The 13,836-nt window shown below is 35.1% G+C and overlaps 1 protein-coding gene across 2 annotated transcripts in view; it reads left to right on the top strand.

Annotated features, from left to right (window-relative positions):
- Positions 1-13,836, top strand: part of LOC150087197 (rab GTPase-activating protein 1-like) — a 435,279-nt gene that overhangs the window by 116,811 nt on the left and 304,632 nt on the right. For both annotated transcript variants that reach the window (XM_090373009.1, XM_090373010.1), the window contains exons 7-8: positions 5,913-6,089; positions 9,989-10,107. In XM_090373009.1, coding sequence (XP_090229135.1) covers positions 5,913-6,089; positions 9,989-10,107 — 296 coding nt within the window. The remainder of the gene's footprint in view (positions 1-5,912; positions 6,090-9,988; positions 10,108-13,836) is intronic.

The raw sequence follows: 13,836 nt of genomic DNA on the forward strand, positions 1-13,836 counted from the left end.
TAATCAAGTATCGGAGTATCCAAATCATTATAGGGTGATATATGCTGAAGATAATCCTCAACCTGCATTAATTGTGAGGAATTTGGATATGATGATCACTAAGGTTGAGTTTTATGTACAAGATATGCTGCCGACCGGGCTAGCCGGGTGGGTAAAGTGCCTACCTGGCAACCCAAAGGTCGTGGGTTCGAATCCCGCCTCGGGCTTGGATCAAAGTACTGCAAAAAATTTGGAGGTGTATTATGGCCACAGAAGCCAATGTGCCAACAACTACCGAAAAAAAAAAAAAAAAAACAAGATATGCTATATGTGATATAGCATTGGTGATTTGTTCTTGAGGTTGTCAGATATTCTCTCAGGTATGCCAAGCTGGGCTTGCCACCTGGGAGTCTAAAACGCAGATGGAATTGATATTAGGGTGACACTGAAGTCAAGTAGACCTAATTTTGGCGAAGTGTTTGGTCGGTCTGCGATAGCCAAATCCTTTGCTTGCACCTTCACAATGATGAGACTGTTAGTAAACATGTGTATAATCCCCATGTGCAAGTCCTGAAGTATGGCACTTAGTATACTGGAGGTGACCACCCAGGTGTGAACCAAAGTAAGCAGGGGTTGAGGTATGGCATTAACACCACATGGAGGAATGCCACCCCTCTGGGTTACCAGGGAATACTAGGTGGTAGATGACTCTCATCAACCGGTGCAGTACCACCACTTTGCTTATTGGAGGCTTGAAGTGGTGAAACCCATGTTCAGTCTCCAGAGCAAAGCTCCATCAATCCACCCCCATCTCTTCCATCACGTAGTATGAGTGATGTCTTTTGAGGTTATGATGATATTGAATCTCACCATGATGAACATCATGGTGAGATTCAATCTTTCTTACATTTGTTATAAGTGGCATAGATCCCACCTTTCTCTTTTGACTAAATTAACCCTAAATTAACCCTTATTAATTGATAAAACCAAATGTTAGCCTGGTTTCTTTTATTGTTGATGTCTATATTATTAATCAAGCAGCTGTATTTTAATCAATAATCTATTAATTCCATCAACAACGAGGGAAATAGTAGAATCAACAAATATTATTCAAAATTAGAGTTCAAATATCAATAACCTTAAAAAAAAGGCCCACCCACTCATAACTAGCATAGAAGAAGCCATGTAAGCCTAGGTTTGCATTCACATTACAGTGGTAGATTTCCATTATAAGGTCAGGAAGGGTCAAGTAAACTATCTTCACTTAAAAAGGAATTTGCTGTTCACGTGGGGAAAACTCTCTCCCACGTGAACAGCAAATACCTTGAGCTCTGTGTAAGTGTTCTCTATAGCTAAAAGAGTTGTGACGTACCTATGGTTTGATGGATGTGGAAATTTCTGAAGGACTGTTTCGCGCTGTTCAGGAACTTTGGGATCTGATCCCGCACTTGAAACATCCAATGAGAGGGAGTAGTTGTCTAAACATAGGGAGCTGCTCCTGGTTTAAAAAGAGGGCCTTAGCAGGACCCAGTGTCGTGGTGGTTGTTGTTTTTGTTCGAGTTGGAGTAAAAAGTGCAGTGATAGTAGTAATCTAAGTGCCAGTGCCATAGGAGAAGTGTAGAAGAGCAGAAGCAAGAAAGCAGGAGGAAAATGTCCAAGCAGAAAGCCGGACCACAGAGTCAAAAAGAAGAAGTTTGATGCCTTTACTATGTCCAAGATGAGTGTGTGAAAGGCAAACCTTAAAAATGGAATAATAACAGAATAACTAAGTTTCAAAGAAGATGATTCCTTCCTAAGATTTACTATGTTAAGCATGATATGTATTATATGTGCCGAACCTGATTTTGGAGAATAGTATGAATTTTACATGGTTATAAGTAGTAGTTTGAATATCCAAATGGATGCTGAAATCTAAGTAATGGTGGTAGCCACCTATATGAGAATTCTATATCCTTTAAATTGCTATGTTAATGGTATGACCCATACAAAATATCCTAATGAATTATTATAGTGCTCTATATTTGTGATCATCATGTTTTAATAATGAGATTTGAAAAGAACGATCTTAAGAGAATGTAAGTGATGTATACATGTGTTTTTTTTTAATATATATTCCATAAATGTTTATGTTGAAATTTTGACTCATTGCTAAGCTCCCATTCACACCAGTAATCACCAGACTTAGATAAGATGAATTAGAAAAAGGGTTATTTCAATATCAGAGAACCTGAGTTCTTAAGTTCCTCGATATCACACAATGCAAAAACAGATCCAAACTGCGACATGGGAAGAGGTGTTTCTTTTCTCCCCTTTTCCATGTTGAGGTATACGAGAATTGGTTCAAATCATAACCACAAGATGAACACTTTATGCCAAATCTACACCGGAGGTGCAAAATATTGGAAGCACCTCACCTCTTTAATGTGCGTAGGCATAATGCAGGTGCCGCATCAGAAAGGCCAGGTAACACAAGGGGTGCCCATTCCCCTAGACCACATGATGAAGAGATCACCCCCCATAACACATTTCAAGGGTACAGCTCTGAAACGGCATTCTCAGGCCAGCTGCTAGATAGTCCTCCAAACTAAACCTATTGGTTTCTCTCTAGGAGGCTTCTGGATCAGCTAGTGATCCAGAAGATCCAGTTCCCTCTACTCTGTCAAATAGTGACTGGAGGGAGTCCGAGTAGTGGGTATGTGGAGGGGGGGGCGGTCATTGTTGAGGCCATGTTGTGTTCGAGGAACTGGGTATGTTCTTGCCACATCCAAAAATTTCATTACTTCATATGGCATGTCCTCCTCACTACTGAATACTACTTTTTCTTACTACTGAATGCATTGTGAATTTTCGAACTAATGGAAAAAACTTATCTGTGAAAAGTTCTAAACCTCCCAAACACTTCCTCATTCATTTCACAAATATACGTGGTCTCAGTTCAAATCTGATAATCTTTGATATTTCACATGCATTTGACTCTATCCACTCAATATTCTGCTGTTCAAGCTTTCATGCCGACCGGGCTAGCCGAGTGGGTAAAGTACCTGCCCGGCAACCCCAAGGTCATGGGTTCGATTCCCACCTCGGGCTGGATCAAAGTACTGCAAAAACCTTGGGAGGTGCAATATGGCCACAGAAGCCGATGCGCCAACAACTACCAAATCAAAAAAAAAAAAAAAAAAAAAAAAAATCAAGCTTTCATCTTATGGTCTACGATCCCCTTTACTTGATTTACTGCTTAGAAATCGTATACTCTCTGTAATAATTTATGGTACTTCATCAACTCCATTTACTGTTTTGCAAGGTCTTCCTCAAGGCTCTCCCTTAGATCCACTCTTCTTTAGTGTTTACATTAATGATCTGTCCACCTTTTTCAGTCCATTAATGTTGAGTGACAACTCTATGCAGATGATACTAAACTTTATAAAGTTATTTGTTCTTCAACTGACAGCAAAGAACTCCAGTTCTGTCTTGATTCCCTCTCGCTCTGGCTCAATTAAAATAACTTGATTCTAAATCCATTAAAATGTAAATTATGTTGCTTTTACTCAAATCGTTCAGTTAGAACCTTCATCTTTACTGATTATATATAATATTGGAAACTCTCTAATTGTAAGTACTGATATGTTCAAGGACTTAGGTATCCTATATCGATCTGACCTTCATCCCTCTTCCCATGTTGATCGCATAATATCTCAAACTTCCAAACTTCTTGGATTAATCAAGTGTTCTTCCTCTATTTTCTAGGTGCATTATGGCCATATTGCTCTTGCGCTGTAAAGCCCGCACATTAAAACAAATTATATTCCTCTATTTTCAAGAGTGACAAGGTTATAATTCTTCTCTAAAAGCAGCTTATACTTCCCATTTTTCATTACTGTGATATTATTTGGTCCCCACAACAGGAATATCTTTCTCACAGACTTGAGAGAATTCAAATTCAATTTTATGCTATCAGAATTGCCTTGCCTTTCACTGATGAAATTATGGAGCTCTTTGTGGTTGCTTCAGAATTGTTCCTCTACACTCCAGATGACAACTCCATGAGTCTCTTTTTATCTACGATATCAAACTCTGTTATTGATTCTCTATCTCTTCTTGAACAAATACCTTTCATTGTACCCTGCTTATTCTTATTATAAAACTAATTTCTCACTACCTGTTCCTCGTACTCAACACTTACTTAGTATTCCTCTGTTTCATTTCCTTCAGGTATTGAATAATTACAACATTGATTTTGCACTTAATCCATTTATGTATAAAAATTTGCTCCTTACTCTGTTTTCTTAATTTAAATTTTGTATATATTTTAATTCTAGTTTTGTATTGATTCTGTAACTCTAAGCGTTCTCACCATTATTTAGAGTATGTGCACTGTGGGTGAGAAGTATGTATATAAATAAATTAATGAGAAAAGGGTAAAAACTTTTGACTTAATGTGGTTAATTTCCTAGAATTTTAGTTTGTGCTTTCTTAGTTAACAAATATAGCTGTATACTTATAAATAATACATTTTTTTATAGTTGGCTAAAATAGTAGGTTATTATTATTAATATTTATCCTGCAGTGTTATTACTTCTTATCATGAGTATGTACATATATGTACTTTTTTTCCTTGTGATGAACCAAAGGAGTATAAAAGTGTATGTGTGTACAGACATGCATGTTTTGAAGGTCCTTTCAGTGACATATCAACGACTTGCATATGTAAATGTACAGTCTCTTCAAACTACAGAGGCATACTGTTTACATATTTACTATAGTTTTGAAAATCATCATAAGCGGCATACCCTTTCAGCAAGATGATATTCAAGCCTTAAATATCTTGATCAGTTCATCATGTGCCTATTTAGAAGTTAGGAGCTGTATGCCTAATTTCCAGAATTTGTAACTTACAGAACTAATCTCTCCCTGAAATATGTAATCAGTTCCTTTCTCTTCTTCATACTCTTTCCAGGAGATTTCACATTCTACCTGAAATTGAGTTTCCATGTTAGAGTAATTGAAATGTGATCTAATCATTGCTTTTTATGATAGAAACAAAACTAGAACTGACAAGTTGCTGTCCCAGCAGCCTTCTAAGAAAACTTCATGTCAGATGGTATTATTTTCCCTAAATCTTTTTCAACTTAAGTTTGTTGTTAAGTTTGTTTTACTTCATTTGTTGGTGCCTCTGTAGCCAGGTGGGCAGGAGCAGCAGTGCGTAGCACATGCTTCTTGATTTGACTGGGGTTCGAGCCCGTGACCACCAAATTCGGAGGATGTGGAAAGGTCAGGGAATGACCACCGCATATCCCCGGAGCAATATGGCCTTAGTTGCTAATGCTCCTAAAAACCAAATAACAAACTTCATTTGTTGTTTCATTACAAATGGGTTAATCTGTAATAAGTAATAGGTTAAAATGCAGAACCTTGCATTTATCAATACTGTATCTTAATTGCCATTTTTCAGACTCTCTGAATAATTGATCTGTTTGAAGTGCCATGCCCTGGTTATTATCAAGAATACCAGAGTGTGGTATTCAGGTGAATACCACACTCTGGTATTCTTGAATTCAGCCTGAGTGCTCGAATTTTATCATCAGCAAACTTTGACATGAGACTTGTGATACTTTTATCAGTATTAATGAATAAACAACAATAAGGATCTAGTACTGAACCTGTGAGACCCCACTTGCAATTCTGGTTTACAGCTCCATCTTCTGCCATATAATCATCTCTTTATCCACTGTAGTAACTTTCCACTAATAGTACATTGTTCAAATATATACAGAAAGCATTTGTGACTATATCAGACTACTAAAATAAATTATCGAAATTTTTAACGCCCAGTTTGTTCTTTACTGTAATTGAAGTTGGCTAATACTACTATGTGTGCATTACTTTTTAGCATGTTTGCATCATTATTGTTAAATGCAGTAACATTTTGTTTGCAGGTGCCAAAAATACTCAAGTGTTTTGCTACAGCATTTCAGAGAGTTCCAAAACTTCCTAGCACCAGAACAGAATCTGCCAGTTCAGAAAAAAGTATTCATGTTGGAACTTCGGTTAAGAATAATGAGCAGACATATATCTTTGAAGGCTCATTAGAATTTAAAGAAGAAGATGCTAAGGTAAATGAAGTTTAAATATAATCAGCTTGTCATAAAATCAATTACATTTATTTATTTTTTCATCAAAATAGTTCTTATTATACCTTCTGTAAAGTATATAAATTTAAAAAATCACATTTATTTAACTGCAAATCTCTGTTTTAAAACTATTCCAGTGAACTGAATATCCAGTTCACTAGAATAAATACAGGTAGCGGGTGATTATTTATGAAATAGTCTATTCCATTTTTATACAATTCACCTTATTTATTGACTCATATAATAAATTATTTCTTTTACAAGCTGAATTTGTGTATTTAGTTAATATAATTTATCACTAATAACTGTACATATTTTAACATTAGTAGAGGCATATGGTACAAGAAAGCTTATACAGCATCAGCCAAAAAAAAAAAAAAAAAAACACACACACACACACACACCCTTCCCATTTAAGTTTGTCCAGTTCTTCCTTGAATTTATTTATGCTACCAACTTTCACAACGATAAATGGAAGTTTGTTCCAGCAATCAGCTACCACTGGCTAAAGGCAAACTTCCGCACGTCTATTCTACAACTGTCTTTCCTCAATTTGAGTTTATGCTCCCTTAGGTTTGTAATCTGAGCAAGAGAAGAATCCCATCAGCAGTGAGCCTGCTCAAACCATTCAAGGCCTTATACACCTCAATCAGATCTCCACAGGCAGTATGCACCACTTCCATAAGTGCAATGTGGCCAAAGTAGCCATTGCACTAAAAACCCCATCAACAACAATCAGATCTCCTTTTCTTTTCTTTTTTTTTTTTTTTTAGTATCTCATTTTGGGATAGATACTGATACCCAATACTTATGATTTTTTCCTCTCTGAAATTATCATGTAATTTCACGTATCACTTTTTTTCTGGCATTTTTGGATGCATCTTACTATATTGTAAATGAGTTTTTTCCACCACCCCCTCCAAACATATGAGACTGATATCTTTAGAGGAAAAAATAAAATTTAATTCAGGAGGTAGTTATCAGGTTTATCATTTTTGAACAAATCTAGTAAAAATTGGGTTTAAAATAAAACTAAACAACTTCATTTTAAAAAATACAGATTAAAATAAGTTTAATTAAAAATAAAAATTTAACTCAGTTTTCGTTCATACTATGTTTTCCATACTGAGTATGGGAGAACATAAAGTAAAGGGCAGTTTCTATACAATATAGATTTCATTTGAATGATTGAATAATTTCTTGGAGAATAGCTATTTCCTTTACTGTTGGGTGCTTCTGGATCTCAGAAAATCTGCTTGTCAGATATTAATTTGACAAACATTTCTGATAGTTACATTTTTAAAGATTAAAAATATATGAATATACAGTAAACTCCTTAAAATCCACCACCCTCAGGGATTGAGAGGTGCAGGATTTAAAAATTTTCCTAGTTCGAGAGGTATACACGGTGAAACAGTTTTAGGGGAGCACATTTCAATAAATATTAGGCACAAACAACTAAACTTGTTTACATCTGTAAACATTTCTATGATTATCTTGTCGTTTTGTCTGTTTTTTCCAGTCAGCAGGATTTAAATTGCATAGATAATGCAATGGTTTTAATCCTAGCAACAGAACAATCGTGCTTTTGCAATAAGTTGCCTTGGTTACACTACTTTAAACTGATAGCTTTAGCAATATTATAACTTTGAAAAGTGATTTTGTATGCTGCATGGCAGTTCACATTGAACAACTTTACAAGCTTGGTCTGCTACTGCTGTTAGACTACTACTACTACATGTACTATTTAATGAGAAACCAGTTAGTTCTAGAACAGGTCTTTATAGCATCTTTTAAACAAATAAATGGCCAGTGACTTTTTGGAGAGGCCATCTGCTTGAAAGTTGTGTAATACCAAGGCAAACTCTTTGCAGAGGCAAGTTTGTTCTGTGAGAATTGAGACTGTTTCATATTGCATTATCTATGTGATTTAAATCATGCTGGATGAAAAGGTAAGACAGCCTTGCAAGCTTCTTATATATATATATTTTTTTTTTTTTTTTACTCAGTGTAATATATTTCAGATGTTGTTGCATTTTTTTTTTTTTTTATTTGTTTTTAAAAAAAAAAAAGCAGCGACTTTTATGCTTGAACCGAAAACATTTCGTTTCTGTGCATCTACAACATTGCTCATTCATTCCTCCAACCAACACATGGTACTGTACAATATCCAGTGCCTCATGTACAGCATATGGATCATTTTTTTATGTATGGAGAAAGAAAATAATAAAAATAATACTTGCTGGGTAACTGCCCTGCAACTTTTGTATCATCTGTAAAAATAGACATTAAGGCTGATATGCTTCATCAGTATCATTAATAAATGGGCACTGAAGGGGAGACTCAACTAACATTAGTCCAAGAAGAACAGTGCCCATTAATAACCACTTTGTCTTCCCTCACATTATCCATAGCAGTAGCTTTTTACTAAAGCCACAATGCTGCAATTTTTACAGCAGTCTCTCTCTCTCTCTTGTGGAAGTGTCAAATTCTTTGCTCAAAACTAAGTATATGATGTCAGAATTATTTTTGTCATCTAGTTCCTTTGTGTTGTATAAGAAAGAGTTAGGATGCTGTCAGCATTTAGTTTACTCAATCCATTTAAAGCTTTAAAAATTTCAGTTGGATCATCTTCTCACAAGTGCCTAGTTTCCAAGTGCTGCAATTTGCATATTTGAAGTCTTTTATGGAGTGCCCTTGACTAATCGTGTTTCTCTTCTCTGCATCTTTTCCAACAGATCTACGTCCTTCTTAATATGAAGATTCAAAACCTGTATGCAGTACTCAAGGTGTAGCCTCACCATTGCTAATTACAGTGAGATAATCATTCAAAATTCCTGTCTGTCATTGACAGAACCCCATGAGCTGTCCTAGCAGCTTGTCTACACTGCATTATCCCTAGGTCTATTTCATTCTTCCACCACCTTGAGTGTAGTACCACCTATTTGGCATGTTATTCTAGGATTTGCTGCCCATATGCATTACGTTGCATTTTTGAATATTAAATCTTTTCAGCCCATCTCCAATTTTTATTGGTATTGTTGCAGTAGTGTGTCTTGATTCTTGTTATTGATCACCCTGCCAACCTTTGTATCATCTGCAAACTTAGATGGACAGTAAAATTAAAATCGGAATGAATTAATATTTTAAAGCATTTGTACAATGCCTAAATAAAGTGATACCCACCCCTCTGTGTAATATAATTTGATTTAATATTATAGATGATACTGGCCTAATGAACTTATAACATCAAGGAATTCATAATTATGTTAATGTTATACATTTAATATTTTACAGGATTTAGATGACATTTAGATTGAACAAATGTTTCAGTCTGTTCTAAAACATTTTTTTTTTTTTTAAAGTGAAACTGTGTTAAATGAATAACAGTAATATAAAAGTTTTGATTCAAATCAACTTTTTTTATGTGAGCTCATTAGAGCAGTAAGCATCTATAAAATTAAATAAAGTTATATTCTATTTCTCTCAGAGCTGTATTGATAATGCAAAATTATCAATATCTTGTATTAACTAGATCGTATATATAGCTTAGCTTAATTTTCAGCACTCACCTCTTTGAGTGCTGAAAATTAAGGCTAAGCTATACATACGATCTAGTTATTACATTACAGCACATAAGGACTCCTTAAAAATCATGAGTCAATATCTTGTATGTAAATATTTACATATTTATATTTATTATACATATTTACATCAAATTCTTCAATGCTGTTATTTTTCAAAAAGTTATTTAATAAAACTAATTATCTCCATTTAAGTCTGTATTATTAAATTTGTATAAATAGGTAAAGATGAGGTTATATAATTAATTGCAACAGACTTGCCCTTAAAAATTTATCTTTACATTTTATTTCTTTAAGGGAAATTTGACATCATGTCCAAAAGAAAAGGATTACTTTAAATTCCGCTGTAAATTAGAAAAAAATTTAAATGTAACAGTGCAGCAAGTTTCAAGCAACAGAGAGCTTATTATTGATAGGTGAGTATTTAAGATTTTTCTGTTTGGAGTTTTTGTATTTAAAAAAAAAAAGTGTGTGTTTTCCGAGATTGTAAATGGCCACCTTGAAAACTTTAAAAGAATGCTGTCTCTGTGTAAAGAGTGCCACTTCAAATAAATCAATTAATCCAGCTGTGGCCAGTCAGTGATATAACAGAATGCTCAGCATTGCAGCAATGGAGGGAAGGAAACCTAGATAAGCCTGCACATAATTATATAAATATCATCAGTTTTATTGTGATAGTTAATGCAGTAAAGTGTCCTTATTACAATTAGATAATATTTAAATTTGCATGCCTTTCGGAATTCCATTGGAAATTCTACATTTAGTTGTAATAAAAACATCATAAATTTTGCTATAATAGTTAATGCAGTGAAGTTCCTACAAGGCTTTCCACAGATTCAAAATAGATGATGCTTGCACGTTCCAAAAAGAATGTGTTTTGGAATAGGAGGGATTTGCATATTGTATATGATGAAATCCTGTATTGAGCAGGATTTTGCCTGTGCAATATGCAAATTAGTAATAGTGTTAAATGGATTTAGGTCAGGTGAATTTGGAGGTCAATCGAGATGGGTGATATCTTCACTGTTTTCCTCAAACCACTTATGCACACCTGATGACACTGCATTATTGTCCTGGAAGATACCATATCTGTCGGAAAAAATGTAACGTGGCATTTTTCCTTGTTGCATTTCTCAATGCAATGAGGAAAAATTTGATTTTGCGTCCCCTCATGTGCAGTCTGAGTAAGGAAGAATCCCATCAACATTGAGTTTGCTCAAACCATTCAAAGCCTTAAACACCTTAATCAGCTCACCTTGAAGGTTCCTAGTCTCCAGGTACTGCAATTTGGAGAACTGAAGCCTTTCTTGATAAGAGTACCCCATTGTTCCCCTAACCAATCTCGCTGCCTTCTTTGCACCTATTAAAACTCTATGTCCTTCCTAAAGTGAGGCCTCCAGATGTGTATGCAGTATTAGAAATGTGGTCTGACCATTGCCTTATACAATGGGATAATTACCTCCTTATCCCTGCTAGCAAAATTTTTGTACATTATTGACAAAACCGAAGAGCTGTCCTGGCAACAAGTCTGCACTGTTCAGAGAACTCCATATCTGACTGCACAATTACCCCTCCCACCAGGTCCTTTTCATTTTCATTACCCTGAGAGCAGTACCACACAGTTGGTATGTTTTTCTGGGATTACTGTTATCCATAATATAAACTTCAGTTGCCACTTCTCAGCTCATCAGCCTAATTTTTTTAGATCTTGTTGCAGCTGCATATCTTCATGATTGAAATTAACCACCCTACCATATCTGTCGGAAAAATTTGATTTTGCATCCTCTCGTGTGCAGTCCATTGTATCATCTGAAAACACTTAGACATTAAGCCTGATATACCATAATCGATATCATTAATAAATACAAAAAACGAGCCCAGCAAACATACCCTGTGGAACTCCACTAAATAACATTAGTCTATGAAGAGCAGTGTGCATTGATAACCACTCTGTCTTCTCCCACTGAACCATCCCTTTGCCCATAGCAGTAACTTGCCCTTAGTGCCACATTGCTCCAATTTGTATAGCAGTCTTTTATGTGCAATAATATCAGAGGTTTCCTGAAATCTAAATATGTGATATCAAAATATTTTTTGCATCCCATTCCTCTGTCACTGCATCATAGTATCCAGGCGCCTCCGTAGCCAGGTGGGCAGGAGCAGCAGTGCGTAGCACATGCTTATTGATTAGACCGGGGTTCGAGCCCATGACCACCAAATACGGAGGATGCAGAAAGGTCAGAAAATGACCACTGCATATCCCCGGAGCAATATGGCTTTAGTTGCTAATGCTCCTAAAAACCAAATAACAAACAACATCATAGTATCCAACCAAATTAGTCAAACAAGATTTCCCCTTAGCAAACCCATGCTGTGTGTGAAATACAACTGCACTCCTGTTTAGATAATCCTACTTCACTTCTTTATCCAGTGACTCCATTATTTTTCCTGAAACTGAAGCTAACAGATCTGTAATTATTCATGTCACCTTTCATCCCCTCCACTTTGTGAATTGGGAATACATTCACACATTTCCAGTACACAGGAACTTTCTCTGAATCCAAAGATGTTCCCATAATTATGGCTATCCTTCTTTGCAGCCCACTTAATGTAATTGCTTAGATCTTTGCATTTTTTGTTGCATTGTTTACCAAAGATTTCTCATAATCTGCCTTGGCTTGCATAACCTCTTTTACTTAATTGCCAACTAGTTTATAAATCTACCACAGGCTTCTGTATCACCTGATAATTTATATGCATCCTATGCATTTTTCTTCTCTTTCACTTGTCTCATCAGATCATCTGACATCTATTTAGGTCTAAGTCTTGAACAGTATTTGTTAGTTGGTATGAAATGCCTTGTAGCTTCTCTGAGTATGTGTGTACAAGCACACACACACACACTGTACAGACAAAATAAATGTCATCTATCATTTAGAACTGGCGCATCAACTGTAAATTAATGCACCAGTTGATAGAGGTGCATATTCTTGGTACATATTCTGTAAACTGATGCATTACAAAGCCTCTGTCATTTCAACCAACCCAACTACAGCCAAAAAAGTTCCCCAGTCTTTCTCCATCGCAGAATTTTTTTCAATTAACTGTATTATCCTCTGGCTAAGGCAGCAATTAAAATTGACTATAGAAAATATAAAAACCATAATTAACATTAAAGCACTGATTATGTCTATCATTTCTATAATAAGTAGATCATATTGAATATGGTTATAAACCTTTTCAGGGTTTTTATTTCAAAATTGCTTTGCACCACAACCAAGAAAGAATGGCAAAACAGACTAAAAGTTAAACTTTTTTTTCTAAAGGATTAATAATTGAAATTTAATTCAGAATTTGTACTTCAGATCAAAAATTATATATAATTATACTTGCATTTGAGAATATTTTGTTAACCCCTAGCAAGCTTCTTGTGAAATTACAATAAAAATGTAGTTTCACAGTCTAGATTTTAATTTTATACTGTAAGGAACAGGTGACCCCTGCTTAACGGTGATAATTTGTTCCGGAAAAACAGAGTGCTAAGTGAATTCACGCTAAGCGAGGGCCACATTACCATACGGTAACATATGTATTTGTGAGTTGCGGTTGATGCCATAGGATATTTCCTAATCAGTAATAAACGGTATTAAAAAGATTAACAAATATCGGTTAAAATATTTAATATTCAAATATTTGTGCATATAAAATATTCTGCATTACTTACGTATATAATTATGTGGTAACTGCTTGCATATCAAAATTAAACTTAAAATTCCAATTAAATCATGAATTTAATTGATCTAAATTGATTTTAATTGATGAATTTAATCATGAAAAATGTGTCGATTTTGGGTTGTACTTTGGCCCTCTTCCTGATAAACTAAAAGGGATTTTAATTTAAAATCCCTTGTAGCATTACCACCCAACAATAAAGTCAACCGATCTTTTGCCGCTTTGAAACCTGGCATGTTTTTTTCTTCTTTCAATATGAAACTTCTTTTAGGCATTCGTTTCCAAAAAAGTCCTGCTTCGTCTATGTTAAAAACTCGTTGAGAAGTATAACACATAATACCCCTCTTCAATAATTTTAACAAGTTCTTTTTTTGAAAGTTTCGGCTCCTTGATCTGCACTGCAGCTTCTCCCT

The sequence above is a fragment of the Mastigoproctus giganteus genome, chromosome 4, assembly GCF_048544385.1.
Source record: "Mastigoproctus giganteus isolate SK-2022 chromosome 4, ASM4854438v1, whole genome shotgun sequence".
In the NCBI taxonomy this organism is placed as follows: Eukaryota; Metazoa; Arthropoda; class Arachnida; order Uropygi; family Thelyphonidae; genus Mastigoproctus; species Mastigoproctus giganteus.